We start from the raw sequence: 15,300 nt of genomic DNA, 5'->3' as shown, positions 1-15,300 counted from the left end.
ATTTGTGACTATATGAATTTTGAGGTTTAATAATTTTTATCTCCACTCTTTTTATTCTCACTTTTTCACATGACTTTTATACTCCTTTCATAGATAATAACTCTTGTTTAAGATTGATTTTCTTCAATAAGCTATAGATACCTTTTTATAAAAAAACTTTTTAAAACAAATTTTTTTTTTTATAACTGGGGAACACTGTTTTTTCCAGGACCCATCAGCTCCCTGTCAAGTAACAGTTTCCAATCTAGTTGTGGGATGCGCAGCTCAGCTCCAAGTCAAATTGTTCTCTTCAATCTACTAGTTATGGAGGGTACAGCTCACTGACCCATGCGGGAATCGAACCGGCAACCTTGGCGTTATGAGCACTGAGCTCTAACCACTGTACCAACTGGCCGGCCGCCCACTGGGGGCTCAGCTCCAAGCTCCAGCCATTGTTTTCAACCTAGTTGTGGAGGGTGTAGAAAACTGGTCCATGTGGGAATCGAACCATCGACCTTCGTTACCGAGGATTGTAACCAGCACGATGCTCTAACCATGGAGCCAACTGGCCACCCCACAGATGGAGACATTCTGAAGATGCAGTTTCCAGTTTTGCTTTGAGAGCATCATTCTGAATGAGTAAGATAGTATGATTTGGTTACGAAGGAAGTTGACTGAGAATAGTCTAACCCCAAACCAGTATCAACTTGTGAAATAAACTCAGTTGCCATAAAATGTCATCCATACTATAGTAGATCCTTGGAATGTGGAAACTTGAATTACTCAGAATGGAGAACAAAGAGAAAAGCACCAGGAGACTCAAAAATGTATCCTTTATTGTCATCAACGTTGCCACACAACATCTGTACTTGATTTTCTACGATTTCCTGAATGATTGGTTCATGTTTTTCTTCTATAAAATCACTGTAAGTCACCTCTGAGTTGATAGTCTCTCACCTGTTCCCCATTTTAACTGTCCATAATTTCTTACGAAGTTGTAGGGAGTTACGAGTAACTCATCTTGAGATAGTTAGGTCTCCGTCAGCTACAAATGTTTCATGGTAATTTGAATTGCTTTCAAGAAGAAATGATTCCCAAGGTTAAGGAGAAATCACATCTCACACTGTGATGTTTAGTGAGATGATCGCTACATTTTTTTCAACAACAAAAAAGTGTCTTAATTTGATAATGCTATCTTGTAATCCTCTCTTTCCACAATATACAAGAACATCCTAAACAGCAATAATAACAACAACAAATCTGCTGAAATTTCAGTGATACTGAGTTGGGTAGAACTACTTTCCTGTAGATACAATGCTTATTTTGTAAGATGAGGTGATTGGATAGATGTAGTGTTTTTAAAACATGGCTACAAATTCTTGACATTTCTCCATGAAATTCCCTCCCTTTTAATATGTGCTGGCCTTAGGAAGTAACTGGATTCTAGTGCATGGAATAGGGCAGAACTGCTGTGAGAATGCGATGCCTGCGGCATAAAATGTGATATAGGTTCCATCTGACTTTCTCTCGGGAAGCTCGCCCTGAGAACCCAGCCACCATGTTGTGCAGATGAAGAAGCCCAGGACACACAGTGAGGCCTCCTACAGATGTTCGCGCTGAGACGGCCCCAGTGGGCGTCCCGGCCAAAACCCCGCTTCAACTGCTACACGTGTGTGTAACAGCCTTTAGATGATTCTCATTCGCAGCTTCATGGCAACGCAGCTGATGCCAAGTGGAACAGAAATGAGCTAGTCTGACTGAGCTTCACTCAACTGCATTACTGGTGAACAAAACAGATGCTGTTTTGAGCCACTAGCTTTTGAGTTGGTTTCTTGAGCAGCAATGAACAACTGGCATTGATACTGATATTCAAAATGGTGTGAGCCACAAAGAAAAGCAATCTAAAACCTGTAGGAGTGCCTTTCCACCAGGAGGTAGGTGGAACCCGAAAGGATGTGGAGAAGAATGAGAACGACACCCACAAGAGCCTCCAAGAGACGGTTATTGGGGGCTTGCGGGCCCCTAAAGAGGCTGGCCACAAAGACTTCTCAGCTAGTGAAGAAAATGAGTCTGAAATGCGGATGAAAGGGGACTTTTGCTGTGAAGTAACCAAGTAAAATCCATGAGATACATGAGCTAACGAAAGACTGTGAACTGTAAAGGAACCAGGACTTATTGTGTTCAAATGTGTTTCCCATTACAGCCTCTCCCACATGCCCTGTTGTAAAATCATGCTAAAATAAAGAAATGGCTTCTGAGTGAAGATCAAATTCGCTGTGCTCCCAGGAAGACATGATCTACGGATGAGGACAAGACTGTAAAGCCTTCCTCAAGACTTCCAAAGAGTTAAGGTGGGGCCTTAAATTCCTGGAAGGCTCTTAAGAGGAAAAGAATTTTATAGGCATGGTCCTACAACAGCTACAGGAAGCCCAAGAGCTTATCTCAAAACGATGTATGACGGTGTCTTTTCTAATGGCACGAACCCCAAGAAACTCTCACGCAACTCCAAGTTTTTAGGATAGTCAAGTAGCAAAAAACCACCTTGTTACCTTGGACTAATAAAAACCAAGAGAGTGAAAAATAGAGGAGGCCTGTGGGTCTTAGACATTTGGGTGGAGGAATGACGCTGAGGGAAGAGCTGCAAGCACAGGTCATTTCTTATGAAAAGGACAGAACAAAGAGCTCACAGGGGACAGCCAAGGGCCATGGAGAAGCATTGGCATGATTAGGACTAAGTCCTAATCAAAGAACGGACAGCACACATCAGGCTGTATTTCAGAATTGCTATGGACTAACGTGCCTTCCACTTTCTATTTCTGCAGGGGAAACTTCAGCAGTCGAGCAGAATGTTGGGTGTGTGGGTGGTAGATAACTTGTCTCTTCCTTTCTCATGTTTTCATATTGAAAGGAATTGTCCTCAAGGAGCTTTATCCTAGAAACCAAAACCCAGGCCCTTCACCCCCATTTGCACCAGACTAAGATGGTGAAATCTTAGATTCGAACCTGAGCCTGATGCCATTAAATTGAGACCTGTGGCGAGTATTGTGTAGGGATGAGTGTATTTTCCATGTGGGGGGAATGTAAAGAATTGTGGCCAGTGGACAGATCAAGGTGGTTTTTAAATGTGTCCGTAAATTTTGAAATATTCATTGCATAAAACCACTAGAATATGGGTCAACATTAGTGACTGGCTCCTAATGAACAGAATATGTTGAAAGACATTCCCTGTGAATTCCAAGACTCCTTCACAAAGGACAACACAACTCCTGTTGGTTATGTCTCTGAGGATCTGAACCTTGGAATCCAGCCCCGTGTTGTGGGGAGGCTCGGGCCACAATGCGAGCTGGGTGTTCAGGTGTAGGTCTTCCTGCTGTCTGCCCCAAACAAATCTTTTACTTGTTTCTGATTGATTAATTACTTCCTAATTTTTAACAGCTGTACTCTTGAAATGTTTTCTTTGGATGGGTGAAATATTTATTCCATTAATTATATATGAAGCTAAAGGTACAACTATGCATCTCAATGTGTTTCTGAGAATGTGGGATCTATGCCAAGAACAAGACTGGCACCAGTGTTTCAGAAAAGAACCGGGTCAAACAGAATCTACTTTTCAATTGCAAGATGATGGATTAGAGAGATTTCTAAAGAGGAAAGCAGATGGTCCAAGTTTCATCTTCTCCTTCCTAGACAGTGAAATCTATGGAAGAGGCTATGGATTAGGAGATAGACAAAATGAAGAAAGTTGTCCACCAAGTATCAGATACTATTACCGACATTTGATGGAAATGGGAGTGAAAGGGAGGCACTGGGTTAAAGATTAATGTTTTGAATGAAGAAAACAAAAGGAATGAGTCGACTTTGTAAGCCTAATATCCCATCATGTCATAAGGTCACCAAGGTCTGCGGGCCACAGGCTCCATCCAGAAGCAAAACATCTCCATAGAAGTGGAATTAAAGATATTCACCTACATTGACATTTTATTATTCCATAAGGCATCTGGTAATATGCAAGATGACTGGGGAAGCGTTCTCATAACATTTGATTTGGTAATGGCGTAAGGACAGATCTATAGACCAATAAATTGGAAAAGATGATCCAAAAATTAACCCTCATATATATAGTCAAGTGATTTTTGACAAGGGTGCCGAAAAATCCAGTTGGGCATGAACAGTCTTTTGAACTAACGATACTGGTTCTACTGGATATCCACATGCAAAAGAAAAATTAAACCTCTACATCATACCATATATAAAATTATTTCAAAAGGTAAAAACCAAAACTATAAAAGCTTTGAAGAAGCTTCATGTCTTCATGACTGGAGTTGGCAATTGTGTCTTAGATATGACAGTACCAAACAAAAGTAGATAACTGGACTTCATTAAAATAAAAAAAAAAACTCTATGCTTTAAAGGACACCATTGAAAAACTGAAAAGGCAAGCTAATGAGAGGGAGAAATATTTGAAAATCCTATATCTGATAATCGATTTGTATCTAGGATATATAAAGAATTCTTACAATTCAACAAGAAAAAGACGAATCAATTTTAATGGGCAATGGAATTGAATCATCAGTTCTTCAAAGAAGTTATACAAATGGACAATAAGCAAGTGAAAAGATAGCTCAGCATCATTAGTCATCAGAAAATACATCAAAACCACAATATGGAGCAGAGAGTTCACTAGTGGTTCCCTAGGGCTAGGAAGAGTGGGAAGGGCAGACTGGCACACGGTGAAGGCTAACAGTACACAGATAGTTTCCAGGGTGATGAAAATGTTGTAAAACTGATTGTGATGATGACTGCATAAAGCTTTGAATACACTAAAAGCCACTGCACTGCATACTTTAAATGAGTGAACTGCATGCTATGTTCATTACATCTCCTTGAAGCTGGGAAGGAAGGAAGGAAGGAAGGAAGGAAGGAAGGAAGGAAGGAAGGAAGGAAGGAAGGAAGGAAGGAAGGAAGGAAGGAAGGAAGGAAGGAAGGAAGGAAGGAAGGAAGGAAGGAAGGAAGGAAGGAAGGAAGGAAGGAAGGAAGGAAGGAAGGAAGGAAGGAAGGAAGGAAGGAAGGAAGGAAGGAAGGAAGGAAGGAAGGAAGGAAGGAAGGAAGGAAGGAAGGAAGGAAGGAAGGAAGGAAGGAAGGAAGGAAGGAAGGAAGGAAGGAAGGAAGGAAGGAAGGAAGGAAGGAAGGAAGGAAGGAAGGAAGGAAGGAAGGAAGGAAGGAAGGAAGGAAGGAAGGAAGGAAGGAAGGAAGGAAGGAAGGAAGGAAGGAAGGAAGGAAGGAAGGAAGGAAGGAAGGAAGGAAGGAAGGAAGGAAGGAAGGAAGGAAGGAAGGGCAGTGCTGGCACCACCAGAGACCAGTAGCAGCAGCAGAAATACTTCTCCAGCCTCCACCCACAGCACAGTGCTACCAGGGCCACGGGGAACCAGGTGGGCTCAGTGGACTCAAGACAGGCTCTCCCTGACCACCCCCTTCTCCTGTTCCCTCCCACGGTGCTGGTGCCCAGACTCCCTGGTGATCTGGATACAGCGGCAACACCCATCACCCTGGTCACCCAGGCCAGCACTCCCACACTCACAGCTAAGCCCCCACACCTGGACCCCCCAGGCTCAAGTAGCACCAGTGAGAGACAACAGAAACTGTGCTATTGCATCAGCTACTGAAAAACAAAACAGAGACGTCTAATTATCTAGCTGCTGAATTGCTCGAATCAAAATGTACGTAAATAAGAAAGTGTTCACTACTTCAAATGAGCCTGCAGAAGAACAAGCTATCCAGCAGCATGAACAACCAAGGTGACATGGTAACACTGAGAGAAGATGACACTTCTCCAGAAACCAAGTCAAAGTCATGAAGATTGTGATCTCTGTGACCGAGATTTCAAAACAGCAGTCATGAAGAATCTCAATGAGATACAAGAAAACTCACAAGGCAGTTCAACGAATTCAGGAGTAAAATTAACGAACAGAAGGAGTACTTTATCTAAGATATGAAAACTATAAAAAAGGTCCAAACAGAAATCCTGGAGCTGAATGAAGAACTTAAGAAATGAGATTAAAAATGGACATTTTAATAACAATATTACACAAAGAAAACAAGTTGCTATTAAAGATGCCATATCATTGCCACCTCAGTCATCAATTATTCAAGTGATGCCAAAATGTACAGATATTGGAGTATTACGCAGCCATAAAGAAAAAAGAAATCTTACCATTTGCAACAACATGGATGGATCTAGAGAACATTATGTTAAGCGAAATAAGTCAGAAAGAGAAAGACAAGTACCATATGATCTCACTTATATGCGGAATGTAAAGAAAAGAATCAGTGAATGAACTAATCAGAAACAGTTCTGGGGACAAAGAGGAAAAAGCTGAGGGTTGTTAGATGGGGGGGGGATAAGGGGGACGGTGAGGGGATTAGAAAACAGTCGGTAACCACAAAATGGCCTCAGGGTTTTTGAAAAATAATTTCGGGAACGTAATCAATAATGTTGTAAAGATTTTGTAGGGTATCTGATGGACACAGGTCCCATCTGGGAGACCACCTCAGGGAAGATGTAGATGCTTGATCAATGTACTACTGTACGCCCAAAGCTGAACAATAATGAATGCCAACTATAATTTTATATATATAATGTGAAGGCTCGGTGCAAGGTCGGAGGGATAGTGGAAGGGGAAATGGGGGAGGAGGGGTTCACAGTGTGAGGGCAATAAATGATGAACGTCTAAGTATTACCTTGTCTTGTGCACCTGAAACTAATTAAAAAAAATTCTAGAGCTACAACTTCTATTTCTTTTTAATCTCCTTAAATCTCCATTTAAAAAAAAAGATGTACAGATATAAGTGAACTTCATTTTAAAAATTCAAATATTTGCTCAATTTACCTCTTTAGAAAATGTACTGTTGCTTAGCAAGATATTTTATTTTATTATTACTTTTTAAGCAAAACATTTTAACTCATCAAAATAAAAAATGCTATAAGTAAAATAGAAATTAAGGATGTACTATTATGTACAAAGAGAACAACTTTTAACTTAGAAAGAACAAATTAATCTTTTCAGTGTTACAAGTTTGCAGAATTCATAACAAGGATTTACCTCGGTTTCATGGAAATAAGAAACATCAACATATAGTTAGTGAATGTCAATCATTCACTTACGCTTAGGGGTGGCAAAACTGGGCTGTAGGAAAACTAAAATTGTTATAAACCATCGCCAAATTAAAACCAATGCAGAAGTAAGCCAAAGCATCTCAAAGCATACCATTCGTTGTTAGGCAATACCATTTCATTTGTAAAATCTAATTGAAAAGCAGCTTTTCCAGAAATTTAAAATGTGTCAGTTAATTACATTTATTGAATACAGTTAATGACAGGTAGCTCTTAAAACATGGGAGATGCAGGGACTTACAAAAGATTGTAAAATTTCTGTCTCCTTCCTACATTAACACACATAATTATGCCTTTCACATTGTGTGCATTAGTCAATGAAACAACTGAGAATCTCACCAAGTTAAGAACAAGAATTATATCGGACATCTGAAACCCAAAGGAAAGAAGATAATATAACTAACCTTCATGAAGTAGGTGAACGTGTCATTATTATTAGAAGTCTGTGGGGTTGACCTAGGAATCACCGACTGTTCTCTTGGAGCGAGATTTCCTCGAGGTAGGAACCCATCACTTATCCTTCCAATACAAGGTGGCAGCAGGACAGGCCTCCCAGGAGCGCGGCTGAGTAAAGTGTTCCGTGGTGTCTTCATGAGAAGCTGGGCTCTCATCTCTGCCAGCGTGTCATTAGCACTGTGAAGATTGTAAGAACAAAGGCTTAGTATTTTATTTTTCCTGAATGACTTGCATTTTTTTCAAGTTGCCATAATAAATAGTAAAAGAAATTTCCCATTAAACAGCATTTTTTTTTTAATTTTTTTTTATTTTTATTTTTTTTTTGGTTTTTGAGAGCCCACTGGCCCATGTGGGAATCGAACCGGCAGCCTTCGGAGTTAGGAGCATAGAGCTCTAACCACCTGCACCACCCGGCCGGCCCCCATTAAACAGCATTTTAACATTGAAAATGCGTCAGGGCAGACCTACCATGCACAAGGATAGGTTTCAAATTATCCTAAACAAGCACATATGTTTCTATGGGGATGCCAGACTAAGAAGAAATTCAAAGTAGGGAGGGGAGGAAAAGGGCTATCAGTGACATCCACGGCTTCACAGATAATACTTGCTGCCTTCTGCAATGGCTGAACCAATAAGATTCTTGAGGATTGCCATGAGACATACGTAGCAAACGAGTTTAGAATTTTTTAGAAATCCCGGGGGAGATAAAAAAAAATGGCGGCGTGAGGTGAGCCTCTGTAACGCTCCCCTGGAATTTACAACGAATCTGACAACAATAACTCCACAAAGGACTCCTTGCACAGCAGACAGGCAAGACGAAGAGGCCGACTACTGAATTCACCTCCAGGTGGGTGAATCGCGCGAGCGGGGGAGGAGGGAGAGGAGAAGTGCGGAGACGAGCCGCGCGGGCGCAGGACGCAGACCTGGCTCAGTGCTCGGAGCCCGCTGCTCCCGGAACTACCGCAGCTGCGGGAGAGGGAAGGACTCGGACTGCTAGGGCTCCGCTTACGGCCCACAGGGCTGAGGGGGCAGCATACAAAACCGCTGAACCCAACGCTCGCTCACGGCAGACCTCGGAGCAAAGACTGAGGGAAGAGGGCTGAAATCGGTGGTTTAAGCCCTCACTGCCGAGCGGAGAACGGAAGCCTTAGGCACGGAGACTAGCCGCCCCCTCCTTACCCTCCCAGAGCTCGCCCTGCCCCCACCAGCCCGGTGCTAGAAGCGATAAAGTAGCAGTGTCGGATCAAAGGACAGAATATTTGCTGCTCTGAGAACTGTAGACCGCAGACACAGATTCGCAGCTCAACTAGTTCTGGCAAAGGGGAGGGAGCTGTGGAAGCAGGACTGGCTGTGGTGGTGGTCGCCGCCATTGCTCTGGGCCACCTCTCACAACTCACTCCGCCCCTGGCCCCACCTATCTGGGCGGATCCCTGCGGGAGTAAACAGAACTGCTGAAACAAACGGGCTCTGAATCTGGTGCACAAAGAGCTTTGGAACTCCAAAAGCTCTTCGCATACCTATCAACCTGTTGCAGAAGACACTCCTGTAGATGTCTAGGAAGAGAAATAGTAAATCAGTGATTGCCATGAATAACCAAGGCAACAAGATAGCACAGAAAGAAAATGAAAAGTCTCCAGAAAAGGAACTTAGAGATACGGACCTTTGTGATTTAAATGACAGAGAATTCAAGATCGCAATTCTGAAAAAACTGAACGAGATGCAAGAAAACACAGAAAGGCAGTTTAATGAACTCAGAAACACAATCAAAGAACACCATGAACATTTTACAAAAGAGATTGAAATCTTGAAAAAGAACCAAATAGAATTTCTGGAGATTAAGAACTCAATAGAAGAAATTAACAATAAAATATCCAGCTTAGGTAGTAGAGTTGACCAGATGGAGGAAAGAATCAGTGACATCGAAGATAGGAACCTGGAATTTACACAGAGGGAAGAAGAAAGAGACTTGAGACTTAAAAGAAATGAAAGAACTCTACAAGAACTTTCTGACTCCATCAGAAAGAGCAATATAAGAATAATGGGCATACCAGAAGGAGAAGAAAGAGGGAAGGGAACAGAGAATATATTCAAACAAATCGTCGATGAGAACTTCCCAAAGTTGTGGACAGAACTGGATCCTCGAATCCAAGAAGCAAATAGAACACCCAATTACCTCAATCCCAACAGGCCTTCACCAAGGCACATTGTATTGAAGCTGTCTAAAATCAATGACAAAGAAAGAATCCTCAAGGCAGCCAGGGAAAAGAAGACGGTAACTTACAAAGGAAAGCCCATTAGATTATCATCAGATTTTTCAGCAGAAACTCTACAAGCTAGGAGGGAATGGAACCAAATATTCAAACTATTGAAAGAGAGAAATCATGAGCCAAGAATAATATATCCAGCAAAGATCTCTTTTAGATATGAAGGAGGAATAAAGACCTTTCCAGACATCCAGAAGCTGAGGGAATTTTCTAATACACAACCTGCACTACAAGAAATACTAAAGGAGGCTATTAGACCACCATCAACAGGGACAACTTGTGGCAACCGAAACATAAAAAGGGGGAGCGTAAAGGCCTGAACTGGAATATGGGAATAGAGAAAGTAAGCGTACTGAAGAAACTGGAATACTCTAAATATCAAACTTTCTTTTACATAAACTCAAGGGTAACCACTCAAAAAACATCCAATCTGAAATATATACTGTAATAAAAGAAGAAACAGAGGGAAACATCATAGAATACCACCACACAGAAATAACAGACAACAACAAAAAGGCAAAGAAACAATGGAGACACAGCCTTACCAGAAAACTAAAGACAGAATGACACGAAATCCTCACATATCAATAATCACCCTAAATGTAAATGGACTGAACTCACCAATAAAGAGACACAGAGTAGCAGATTGGATCAAAAAACTAAACCCAACCATATGCTGCCTACAAGAGACACATCTCAGCTACAAGGACAAGCATAGACTCAAAGTGAAAGGGTGGAAATTGACACGCCAAGCAAATGGTACCCAGAGAAAATCAGGTGTAGCCATAATGATTTCCGATGAAACAGACTTCAGGGTGAAAAAGATAACAAGAGACAAAGATGGACATTTCATAATGGTAAAGGGGACTATACAACAAGAAGACATAACAGTCATCAATATTTATGCCCCCAATCAGGGAGCACCGAAATATACCAAGCAACTACTAACAGAACTAAAGGGAGAAATTGACCAAAACACAATTATACTAGGGGACTTAAATACATCATTGACAGCTATGGATAGATCATCCAAACAGAAGATAAATAACGAAATCGCAGCCCTAAATGACACATTAGATGAATTGGACATCATTGACATATATAGAGCACTTCATCCTAAAACATCAGACTATACATTCTTTTCTAGGGTACATGGAACATTCTGAAGGATAGACCATATATTGGGACACAAAATCAGCCTCAGCAAATTTAAGAAGATTGAAATCATACCAAGCATATTCTCTGATCACAAAGCTTTGAAATTGGATATCAACTGCAAAAAGAAAGCAGGAAAAAACACAAATACATGGAGATTAAACAACATACTATTAAAGAACGACTGGGTCAAAGAAGAAATTAGAGGAGAGCTCAAAAGATACATAGAAACAAATGACAATGAAAATACATCCTACCAAAATTTTTGGGATGCCGCGAAAGCAGTTTTAAGAGGGAAATTTATATCATTACAGGCCTATCTCAAGAAACAAGAAAAATCCCAAATAAATAACCTCATGTTACACCTTAAAAAACTAGAAAAAGAAGAACAAGCGAAACCCAAGGTCAGCAGAAGAAAGGAAATAACAAAAATCAGAGCAGAACTAAATGAAATAGAGAACAAAAAGACAATAGAAAAAATTAATGTGACAAAAAGCTGGTTCTTTGAAAAGATTAACAAAATCGACAAACCCTTGGCTAGACTCACTAAGATAAAAAGAGAGAAGACACTAATTAACAAAATCAGAAGTGAAAAAGGGGAAGTTATCGCGGACACCACAGAAATACAAAGGATTATCCAAGAATACTATGAAGGACTATATGCCACCAAATTTAATAACTTAGAAGAAATGGACAAGTTCTTAGAAACATATAGCCTTCCAAGGCTGAATCATGAAGAACTGGAAAATCTTAACAGGCCGATCACCAGTAACGAAATTGAATCAGTCATCAAAAACCTTCCCAAAATCAAAAGTCCTGGACCAGATGGCTTCACCAGTGAATTCTACCAAACCTTCAAAGAGGATCTAATACCAATCCTGCTCAAACTCTTCCAAAAAATTGAAGAAGAGTCAGTACTCCCTAACTCATTTTATGAGGCCAACATTACCCTGATACCAAAACCTGGTAAGGACAACACAAAAAAAGAAAACTACAGACCTATATCTCTGATGAATACAGATGCTAAAATGCTAAAGAAAATTCTAGGAAATCGAATACAACAATGCATTAAAAAGATTATTCATCACGACCAAGTGGGGTTCATCCCCGGGGCACAAGGATGGTTCAACATTCGCAAATCCATCAATGTGATACATCACATAAACAAAATAAAGGACAAAAATCATATGATTCTATCAATTGATGCAGAAAAAGCATTTGATAAGATACAACATCCATTTATGATTAAAACACTTACTAAAATTGGTATAGAAGGAAAATACCTCAACATAATAAAGGCCATATACGACAAGCCCTCAGCTAATCTCATAATTCATGGTGAAAAGCTGAAGCCCTTTGCTCTACGTTCAGGAACACGACAAGGATGTCCCCTCTCACCTCTGCTTTTCAACATAGTGTTGGAAGTCCTCGCCAGAGCTATCAGGCAAGAGAAAGAAATAAAAGGCATCCAAATTGGGAATGAAGAAGTTAAATTGTCACTCTTTGCAGATGACATGATGCTATATATAGAAAACCCTAAAGACTCCACCGAAAAGCTATTAGAAACAATCAATGAATACAGTAAAGTTGCTGGCTACAAAATCAACGTACAAAAGTCCATTGCTTTCTTATATACCAACAATGAAATCTCAGAAAAAGAGATAGAAAAAAACAATTCCTTTTGCAATTGCAGCAAAAAGAATAAAATACCTAGGAATAAACTTAACCAAGGATGTGAAGGATTTATATGCTGAAAACTATAAGACATTTTTGAAAGAAATTGAAGAAGACACAAAGAAATGGAAAGACATTCCGTGCTCATGGATTGGAAGAATCAACATAGTTAAAATGGCCATATTACCCAAAGCCATATACAGATTTAATGCAATCCCCATTAAAATCCCAATGGCATTTTTTAAAGAAATAGAACAAAAAATCATCAGATTTGTTTGGAACCACAAAAGACCCCGAATAGCCATAGCAATATTAAAAAAAAAGAACAATACTGGAGGTATCACACTCCCTGATTTTTCCTTGTACTACAGGGCTACAATAATCAAAACAGCTTGGTATTGGCGGAAAAACAGACACATAGACCAATGGAATAGAATTGAGAACCCAGAAATAAAACCACATAAATATGGACAGATAATTTTTGACAAAGAAGCTAAAAACATACAATGGAGAAAAGACAGCCTCTTCAATAAATGGTGCTGGCAGAATTGGATAGCTACGTGCAAAAGAATGAAACTGGACTGCTATCTGTCACCATGTACCAAAATTAATTCAAAATGGATCAAAGACTTAAGCATAAGACCTGACACAATAAACTGCATTGAAGAAAACATAGGTACTAAACTTATGGACCTTGGGTTCAAAGAGCATTTTATGAATTTGACTCCAAAGGCAATGGAAGTAAAAACTAAAATAAACAAATGGGATTATATGAAACTGAAAAGCTTCTGCACAGCAAAATAAACTATTGACAAAATAATGAGGCAACCAACTGAATGGGAGAAGATTTTCGCAAACAGTTCCTCTGATAAGGGGCTAATATCCAAAATATACAAGGAACTCATGAAACTCAACAACAAAAAAACAAACAACCCAATTGAAAAATGGACAGAGGACCTGAAGAGACATTTTTCCAAAGAGGATATACAAATGGCAAATAGACATATGAAAAAATGCTCAACATCGCTAATCATCAGAGAAATGCAAATGAAAACCACAATGAGATATCACCTCACCCCAGTCAGAATGGCTTTCATCAACAAAACAAATAGTAACAAGTGTTGGAGAGGCTGTGGAGAAAAAGGAACTCTCATACACTGTTGGTGGGAATGCAGACTGGTGCAGCCGCTATGGAAGGCAGTGTGGAGGTTCCTCAAGAAATTACGAATAGAATTACCATATGACCCAGCAATTGCTCTCCTGGGTTTCTACCCCAAAAATATAAAAGCATTTCTCTATAGAGACACGTGTACTCCAAGGTTCATTGCAGCTTTGTTTACGGTGGCCAAGACATGGAAACAACCAAAATGTCCTTTGATAGATGAATGGGTAAAGAAGTTGTGGTACATATACACAATGGAATACTATTCGGCGTTAAGGAAAGATGATATAGGAGCATTTGTGACAACATGGATGGATCTCGAGAGAATAATGCTAAGTGAAATAAGTCAGACAGAAAAAGCAGAGAACCCTATGATTTCACTGATATGTGGTATATAAACCAAAAAGAACAAGACAAACAAATGAGAAACAAAAACTCATAGACACAGACAATAATTTAGTGGTTACCAGAGGGTAAGGGGGTGGGGGGTGGGTGATGAGGGTAAAGGGGATCAAATATATGGTGATGGAAGGAGAACTGACTCTGGGTGGTGAACACGCAATGGGATTTATAGACGATGTAATACAGAATTGTACACCTGAAATCTATGTAAATTTACTAACAATTGTCACCCCAATAAAATTAATTAAAAAAAAAATCCCACCAAGATATTTTCAAGCCTTTGCTGTCCCCGCCCTTGGCTAACGCCCTCATTACCCTGAGGACTGAGGTGTCATGTAGAACAGCAGCCTCTGGGGGAGAAGGAGGGAGCCTGGTGGGTGATCCGACTGAACCGAAACCGCTCAGCAGGCCTGTAGCTTATAATATAACACTGTGACCAAGGCGCTGGGCGTGGGCTCTGCGCTTTCTGTCTTCCACACACCCCCTCAGGCTCACCACCTTATCTTTTTAGCCACTTCTTGGGTTATACTACCCTCACCCCTACGTTGTTAACCCTCTGCTATATTTCACATATATGCCTTTGTGGACATCAGAAAGACTAGAAAGAAGAGCTTGTCTGAAAGCGACCTCTAGAGATAATAACACAGAGCACAATGGAGACAGTACATGTACCAAGTGCCAGAATATGCGGAGTACTTAACCCTTTGGGTTTAAGTTGTTATCTTATAATAAAGTTACCTCATTAAAAACTATTTAGGGGAATTCTGACAAGAAATTTTATAATAAATAGCGTTGTCTAAATCATAAAGCTTCAAAAACACTTTGCTTAAAGACTGGTAGATCAGATTAACTCTATGAAAACCGCGAGAAGGAAAAATACAATCATGTAAAACCAAAAATGGAGAGAGATGCAAATGTCCTGAACTAACTAACATTTTAAAAGTAATTTATTCACTAACATCATTTTCCAAAATTATACTATTTAGTAAGCTTTCATTTCCTATCAATCTCAGGAATCTGCCTGGATAAAAATTATA

At 40.1% G+C, this 15,300-nt stretch overlaps 1 protein-coding gene across 2 annotated transcripts in view; it reads right to left on the bottom strand.

The window, feature by feature from the left end:
* LOC308502942 (ankyrin repeat domain-containing protein 26-like) overlaps positions 1-15,300 on the bottom strand; it is a 104,521-nt gene that overhangs the window by 59,657 nt on the left and 29,564 nt on the right. For both annotated transcript variants that reach the window (XM_081080739.1, XM_081080738.1), the window contains one exon: positions 7,555-7,783. In XM_081080739.1, the coding sequence (XP_080936865.1) occupies positions 7,555-7,783 (229 nt within the window). The remainder of the gene's footprint in view (positions 1-7,554; positions 7,784-15,300) is intronic.

This window comes from Rhinolophus hipposideros, assembly GCF_964194185.1.
Source record: "Rhinolophus hipposideros genome assembly, contig: SUPER_9_unloc_1, whole genome shotgun sequence".
NCBI lineage: Eukaryota > Metazoa > Chordata > Mammalia > Chiroptera > Rhinolophidae > Rhinolophus > Rhinolophus hipposideros.
This window is presented reverse-complemented; position numbering and strand designations above follow the sequence as displayed.